The 8859-nt window shown below is 28.9% G+C and overlaps 2 protein-coding genes across 7 annotated transcripts in view; both read left to right on the top strand.

Moving 5' to 3' along the window:
* The first annotated feature begins 3223 nt into the window (after positions 1-3223).
* The window catches only part of nSMase (neutral sphingomyelinase), a 71220-nt gene continuing 65584 nt past the window's right edge, over positions 3224-8859 (top strand). For 5 of the 6 annotated variants that reach the window (XM_075378469.1, XM_075378464.1, XM_075378467.1 and 2 more), the window contains exon 1: positions 3224-3382. The gene's annotated coding sequence lies outside the window, so the exon portion shown is untranslated. The remainder of the gene's footprint in view (positions 3383-8859) is intronic. The other variant, XM_075378470.1, reaches the window with a different exon arrangement.
* On the top strand, positions 3389-8780 carry Srp54 (splicing regulatory protein 54). The gene has a single exon (XM_075378463.1). The coding sequence runs from the start codon at positions 3463-3465 to the stop codon at positions 5197-5199; it is 1737 nt and encodes a 578-aa protein (XP_075234578.1). The 5' UTR covers positions 3389-3462; the 3' UTR covers positions 5200-8780.

The following is an 8859-nucleotide window of genomic DNA, read 5'->3' as shown; positions in this document are numbered from 1 at the left end:
TTAAATTGACTTCTCTTTCAAGAGTCCATGACAATGTAACCATACTGTTTTTTGTTTCTTCTGATCTATCACATTTTTTTGTAGCATTGATGTCTTCACTTTAGTGTGTTTTATTCCCTTCACAACATTGTCCATAATACAAGCATTCAAAATCCTGCTACTATAATACATGATAAGAGTAGTAGTTCATCTGTGTTGGTTTTTTTTTTGTTCATTTAACCTGCTGATGGTCTTGTCAAATTTAGTGGATTTTAAAAATGTCATACTATTTTAAGTATACACATTGAGTAATGCCATAATGTCATAAAGTACTTTATGCAATTTGTGAGGTTGTAGTTAATATTTTTATTATTGTGGTAAGTCACATATCAGATTATTTTTTATCTCATATAATAGCATGAAAATTAATCCAAACACAGGTAATTTTTTTTTTTTATGTTATGAATACACTGCTTGACTACACCCATTATTTAAGCTGTCTGTGTAATGTGAGGTTATTGTTCTTTGGTTTAGTAATTTTCATGTTATAAATAGTGTTGTGTGAATGTTTATTTCATTTTTTATCACAAAATAATATTTTTATACTTTTTGTTTGGTGTGTCTTGAATATATAATAATAATGGAATAATTCCAAGAAAGCGTTCAAAAATTGTTTCTCTTTCTGAGCATACCAGTAGGATACACAATAAATAGCACCTGAGTATGGTGTTGGACTAGGGGAAGCAATTGTTGTGTTTTAAAACAATTTAAAGAGACTGGCTCCTTTTCACCTCAAAGGAAAGGTAAATGTGTTCATTAAAGGAAGACTATTCTAATGCAGGTTCAGTTATTAATGAGAAAGCATAAACTTGATCCAGAATTATTTGTTGTGGACTTAAATTTAGAATTGTCAGCCATTAGTATAGATTTACAAGACAACTGTTAGGCGCAGATTTTTTGTAGCTGAATGTAAAGCTCATCAACCACCTAAAAAGCAGCTTTTATCAAAGTGCTTTCAGCACGTACTAACTGGCAAAAAGAAGAATGTAAAAATGTTATGTTTTCTGATGAGTCACATTTTTATGTTCAGGGGCAAAGGGTTCCATACATTAGAAAAGCATCAGATAGAAATACATCACTGGCTCATATCCAACAATCTGTTAAACATTCCCTGAAAAATATTTTTGGGGTTATTTCACATTTGAAGACCTTTGTTCATTACTTCCAATAAATCATTTGTTGAAAAGTTATAGATATATCAAGATTCTGAAGGAAAGAGTTATGATAAAAACTTCAAAACAAATTCCAACAAGACCAACAAGAGTGTTCCATTTGCCACCATGCCATACTGCCAAAAAGGTGGAAAAAGTTTTCAAAGAACAAAACATTAAACTGTTCCTGTGGCCAGACAACTCCCCAGACTTAAACCCAGTTGAAAATTGTTGGATATTAATCCAAAAAATGACTCTCAAAAATGAATTGTACAACTAAAATTGACTCATTAAAGTAATAATATTGGTACAGTTTCATGAAGAAAAAATCAAAAAGAATGTATAGTATACTTGTTGATTCATTGCCAAATCATGTATGTGAAACAATTAAGGATAAAGGAGGATATATTAATTATTAGATATTCACAAGTTGTACAAGTATTTTTTTTTTATAAATAATTACTTTTTAACATCTTAATATATCATTTTATAACATCTTACTTAAATAACATGTATGTTTGGATTAATTTGCATGTTACGTAAATAAAATATGAAATGAATTATTTAAAAGATCAGAATTAGGATTGAAGAACATTAAACAAATATTGTTTAAAAATATTTAATTAATAAGAACAAGGATTAATTATGTTACTGCTTCCTTGTCTTTTTGCATGAAATTGTAATAAGAATTAATCTTTCTTTTATTAACTGTTTTAATTTCTTTTGCTTAATACTCAATAAAAACCAAGTTAAAGAATTAATAAAAAAAAGAAGTCTCTCTGTAAACAGAGAGGCTTCTACAAAAGGGTAAACAGTGTTTACCCTTTTGCATACTTCTGGCATTGGCCAGAATTTTATTCATAAAGCTATAATTCTAATGGATTGATTATTATAGTACAAATTAAGTCATAAGACAATACCTATAAATTTGGCTATGCCCAATCAATGTCTACTTTTGTTTATGCTCTGCTGATAATGAAAGTATTATGTGAACGATTCAAAATAATAGTCATAACATCCTAGTCTTTCTTGTTGAAGTTAGGCCAATTAAATCCTTATTAGTTATAACCATCTTGATGTTTATGATATTTAATAGCACAAAAATTCCTTCTTGTCTTTGTACCTTTCATAATTTTATTAAAATCTTTATTTCCTGAAATAAGCATTTCTCTAGGATCATAAGAATCCAACAGATCAGCTATGTAATCTGTATCTTTTCTAGATGAAACTGAGTAGATTATTTAACAAATTGATTTAGACATAATCCTCTATATTTTTAATACACTGAAATTAAACAAGTTTTCATCTGTATTTAATGAAATAATTGTCACAATGATAAAAGATAATTTTATTTTTTCTAATCTTGTTTATTTTATTATTCGATATAGGAATTGACTTGAACTATTACTAGTAATTTCAGATATAACTTTTGCATCGCCGTTCTAGCTGTTAAATATTAAAACATAATACAGTTTGAAATGATACAACTCTGAGTTAAAGCAAAACATGTACGCACAGTGTAGATTGTAGATTTTTGAGACGGCGACAGTTGAAACAACATGTACTTTATAAACTAGAATGTTATGTACATAAAATTCTATATTTATTTTTTTAAGAACATTAAATTTAAAACTAAAGAGATTAATTTTTGAAGATACACAAAAACGTTTTTCCTAAGAGTTCGCAAATATTTATTTAAGAGTTAATTTTTAAATTTAATTTAATTTTGGAGAGTTATCATTTTAAGAAATATCATATAATATTTGTAATGGGTTTATTTATTTGAAAAACTATATCAAGTTTAATAAGTTAAATATTAATTTTAGCTTATTTTATATACTTGAAATGTTTTCACAATTAATGTACTTTGATATGTTGTTTGCATTATAAATTAAACATTTTTTTAAAAGATTTACTATTATTTCTTATCTTTTGGTTCATAATTTAACAATTTACTTAACCTCCAATATTTGAAAAATATCAGAAATTGCAAACTGTAAAAATCTTGTGCAACACCTGCTGCATGCACAATTGACGTTCTCGATCGTTTGTAGAAGCCATATTGACTGCAGTTCGTAATGGAAACGTTTGTAGTGCGTGTGTAAGTTTCGTACAATTTGTGTGCTGTGCGGCATTTTATGATTGGAGGGTATTATTATATTTGCAACAATTTTTTCCAAAATACTGATATAGTAAGTGACACTTTAGTTATTTAAAGTATTATATTTATAGCGATTTTTAACGTAATACCGAAAGGTATTATTTTAAAAATATGACGGCCGAATCGGATTCATCTCCAGCTAATTCTGGTACAAAAGTGGTGCAGATAACAAATATCGCACCTCAGGCAACTAAAGATCAAATGCAAACACTGTTTGGTTTTCTTGGAAAGATTGAAGATATTCGTCTTTATCCTACTATAAGAGATGTTTCTGTACCGGTTCAGTCAAGGATCTGTTATGTTAAGTTTTTTGATGCAGCATGTGTCGGTGTTGCACAACACATGACAAATACAGTTTTTATTGATAGAGCATTGATTGTTACTCCATATCAATCATCTGGAGGAGAAATACCAGATGAATATAGAGCATTAGATATTGCAGCACAAGCAAATGTTGTGCCTGGACTTTATCCATCAGATCCTAAATTACCACCTCATGTTACCAATCAGATTGAGGGAATTCCACCCAATCAAGTGATAACTACACATGATCCAGTTCTGGTATCTAATGGCCTTCCTTTGTATCCACCTCTTCCTGTAACCTATGATGCTCGCAGAATTGAGGAAATTAGAAGAACCTTACTTGTAATAAACATTGATAATTCCATATCAGCTCAGCAGCTGATGGATTTTTTTAGTACTGCTGGTGATGTAAAATATGTGCGCTTTTGTACTAGAGATAATGATAGCAATCGTTATGCCCTGGTTGAATTTTCTGAACAGAGTAGTATAATTCCTGGGTTGAAGATGAATGGTACAGAACTAGCGGGAAAAATGATACAAGTATACCATGCAACTCAGGCAATTGCAAAACCCATGGCAAAAAGTAATGAAGCTGCACAAAGAGAAATTGAAGAAGCCATGACCCGAGTGAAAGAAGCCCAAAGTTTGATATCTGCTGCTATTGATCCAGTGATAGGTATTTTATCCAAAGATAAAAAACGCAGTCGAAGCAGTTCCAAAACTCGACGTTCAAGGTCAAGATCTAGAGGGAGATCCCATAGACGTTCCCATCGATCAAGATCACGCTCAAGACATAGATCACGTCATCACAGAAGATCTAGAAGTAGGTCAAGAAAACGTTCACGTTCTCGTTCCAGGAAACGATCACATTCTAGAAGGTCGCGATCAAGAGATCGCCGCAGAAGATCATCAAAGGATCGCAGAAAAAGTCGCTCGAGGTCCCATTCAAGGAGATCTAGATCAAGAAGACGATCACGCTCAAAGTCTAAGTCAAGATCATCCCATTCTCGTAGTGATCGCTCTAAATCGAAAAGGGATAAGTATGATGACAGGAAAGATGATAGAAGAAAGGATAGAGGATTAGATGATTCTTCCAAGTCAGATAAACGAGGTGATGGTGATAAAAAGGATAAATCTGATGTTTCTTCTGGTAAGGAAAGTGAAATTAGTCGTGAGCCAGCTTCAAGTAAAACACGTTCACATAGTATTGATAAAAGTCGACGAAGTTCACGTTCACCATCAAGAAGAAGTATTTCACAGAGTCGATCACCAGTACGACGACCTAGTGGCAGTCGATCTCCGAGCCGAAGACAAGACAGTCGTTCACCACCAAGAAAACGTAGTTCATCTCCTGTACGTAGACGCACTAGATCACCTGGTATTGTTTCACCACCACGTGGAAGGTCACGTTCAGTTGAAAGACCAAGAACAATGTCACGTTCACCTGGTCCTGTTCGTCATAGTGGTTCACGATCTCCACAGTATCATGGTAGTCATTCACCATCTCCACCACCAAGACGTCACAGCAGATCAGAGTCACCATAAATAAAATTGTGTTTATCATAATAATTTGCTTTCTGTCAGTTTTCTGAGTCTTCTGTCTTGCTTATTCTACCTTGATAGTTAACACAATATAAACATTACAAAATTAATTTAAACTGTTTTGTGAACATTTGCATTATATGTATATTAATATATTTTATTTAACAGCTGTTAAAATGTTTTGTGGGTTTTATAAAAAAAAAATTAGTTTTGTTAGATTAAATTAGATTCATTTGTTTAGAATTATTGAGAATCATTTTTAGATTGGGATGTTTTAGACCAAGTCTTGAATTTAATTATATTTCTTAAACTATTTATAGTGTTTATTGTTAATGAGAAATTAATTTTAAAAAATAATAAATTGGTTATTTTTGCTTGCAATCATTTATTATTACTAATAATATTGTTTCTTCACTAATACAAAATATAATTTGGTTAGTACATTAATTTCTTTTCTGGATTTATGGACGTAACATTACTTTGATGTTAGGTACAGTATATATATTTGGTACTTTTTCGAAAAATGCCTGCCACCAATAATAAGTTTTTTTTTTAATTGATACGAAATAACATATAATTATTAGGTAAAATTAAGCAATAGAAATGATGGTAAAATGATAAATACATAAAAGAACTTTTTAATACAATATTTATTATTAATTATATAAAATACAGTATAATGTAAATGTAGCACGAAATTGGAATAATTATTAAGCACGTTTTGGTTGTGTGTGTGGGTGCATGCTTGCTTGCTTGCTTGTTTGTTTGTTTGTATGATTGCAATACAGAATATACAAAATACAACAATTGAATAATTTATTTTTAAAATTTACTGATATGTTGCAGCGTTAGTTCAAATAAATCTTCATCCCTATGTCTGTGAAACCATATTTACAAATATAAGAATCCATTAGTTCTCTTGAGGTGCCCTTTTCTTTTTTGTTATATTGTTTGGAACACATTCATAAATTTTCAATATTTTGTGTGTGTGCTCCGTTCTTAGAGCCACAAAATTCCGAATGATTTTTTATGAGATGTTGAAAGTTATAGCCATCTAATTTGAGAATATCTTCATAAAATTTCCATCTGTTGGATATAATTAAAGAACCTTCTACAATGCAAGTCTTATCAAGCAAAACATCTTTTTTCCGATCCAGTATAAAACACTTTTCTCTCTCTGTATATATCTGAAAATCCTTTGATTTGGCAGAACTCTTCCTCGATTATACTTTTGCTTAGAAAAACTGGGTTGTCTATTTTGACAGTCATGCCCTATCCTCCTATTTTCTGTGGGTTTTTTAACAAATTCTCTGCACAGATTTCACACACATAATTCTTCCAGTTAGTTACACTTTCAGTTTACATTTGCAGTTCTTTCAAACAGAATTTCGTAGTTGTGTACTCAACCCAACAAAAAATTAACAGTATTCCTTTTTCCAAAGACAAATGAGTATCTTCTAGCCATGTATCTTTTGTTAAAGGAATTTCCTGACAGCAGCTTTGTTTATCGCTGCAACATATCATCGAATTCTCTTTGCAGTAAATTGTAATTTCATGTTTTTTGTTTTTTCAAATATATAAAATTTTCTTTGCTTGCAAAAGCTCAACTGCCTTTTCCTTACTATCAGTAATTTGATCAAGTGATGAAAATGTTTGTGGCTGCATACTGCAGCATTTGCCAAAAGTATAAAAATGTATGTTATATATCAAAGAGAAAATTTTTTTTTTACACATCTAAATACTCAATGTTAGTTTTATACATACCTAAAGCTAAGGTCTGGTATTGGACTCATTTGTAAAAAAAAAAATAACCCGATAGCTACTATAGTTAATTAGTTCTTAGATAGCACCACTGAAATACGTTATTGAAATAAGAAAATAAATGAAATTATAAAAATAATCTAACCAAACTTAACCTACGAAGTGAGTGTAGGTGGTTAAGTTTGGTTAGATTACATTTATTATTTTATTTATTACAAATTTATAATTTTATTATAAACAAAAGTATCAACAAAGAAAAAAAGACTGTCAGCTGATAAGAAACTGGTCTCATCGACCTTGACCTTTATCATTTATCATTTCTCCTGCTTAATTTTACCTACTAATTATAGTGTTATTTTGTTTCGATTAAAAAAAATTCTTATTTTTGGTGGCAGGCATTTTCAAAAAATGTTCCTTATATTTTAGTCAAAACTTTTGTTGTATTAAATAATTTTAATACAATTGATGTTGGTTTCATGAAGCTGAAAAGCCCTTTTGGTGATTAAATAAATTATGTTTTATGTTATTTTTAATAATACAGGAATTCTTAATAAACTTTCACACTATTTAATTACATTCTAATTATCTGTTAACGATTATGTAGTGTGACTTTATTAATTTAGTTATGCCTAGGAAAATAGTAATGTTAACCAGAATGACTGGTTTTCTCAATTTGAAAAATAATTTGTAATCTAGGTTTTTCTGTTAAAATTGTATTGCTGTGCAGATTAGATGAAAGATTTTGTTTTTACATTTTTTATTTACGTGGTTTAAATTAAATTACTAAAAAATAATTATCCATTTTGTAATTATGTCATTAAAATTTTTTAGTAAGTCCCTCCGATTTTCTCTTTTAGAATTAATTACTTTCTAGATTAATATCTTAGCTAAAATGTGGAATGTATCATTAGGTCAAAATACTGTAAATATAACTTTTTTTTTATAATTAGTTCCTTTTAAAACTGAAGACACCTTATTTTTTAATTTCTTCTAATGTAAATTTAAAACTTATATCTTTAAAAATTAATTTACAAATGTTATAGAAAATGTTCTACTATGTTAAAGTGAAATAACTGACTCCTTAGTCAGTTAGTTATTGGAATGTTGAAACTGGGTTATCAGTTTATATGCAATGTAATAATTAAAAAATGTAAACTGGAAATGAAATGAAATAAAAATATATTGTATTTAATAAAAATTGTTTTAAAATAAAATTTAAAAAAAATTATCTACTATATATAATATTTTTAGAAGAGTAGAAATTCTTTTGAAAAATAAGGTCCTATGCATTGTATATTGGTGTTTTACATGTGCATGTCGTATGAATTATAATACAATCGTTTACTCACAAAATGTGACATATTCTTAGTGACTTTGTTTCTCATTTGATTTGAATATAATTTAATTATCAAGAATAGGATGTATTTATTGGTTGGCTTTTATGGGAGCCAGAAATATTATCATTTATTTACTAATAAAAGTTTTTATCTTTTATTGAAAAACTATTTACTTTATTCTTGGCTTATTAATTGAATTTTATAATTGGAAAGTAATTTTCTTAATGATAAAGATATTTTTATTTTATCAATTGGATCTTTGTTAGTAAACAATCTGTGAAATTAGAAATTTCAGTGATGTGTCAACTTTTATAATGATTAAAATTATTTTATGTATACAGTGCTGAGGTAATGTGTTTAAATTTATTTTTTTTTGTAATTAAAATTTTATATATATATATATATATTTTTTTTTTTTTGTATGTCCTGGAACATTGGCACTTAACAATACTTCTTCAGATAGATAAAATTTGTAATTACTGTAAAATTTGTACGTTTTTATATATGTATTGTTCATATTAGTGCATTTTTTATGCTTCGTTAATTTACTTGTGTAAAAATAATT

This window comes from Lycorma delicatula, chromosome 11 (assembly GCF_047948215.1).
Source record: "Lycorma delicatula isolate Av1 chromosome 11, ASM4794821v1, whole genome shotgun sequence".
Lineage (NCBI taxonomy): Eukaryota > Metazoa > Arthropoda > Insecta > Hemiptera > Fulgoridae > Lycorma > Lycorma delicatula.
Note: the sequence above shows the minus strand (reverse complement) of the source record. Positions and strands in the feature narration are given on the sequence as shown.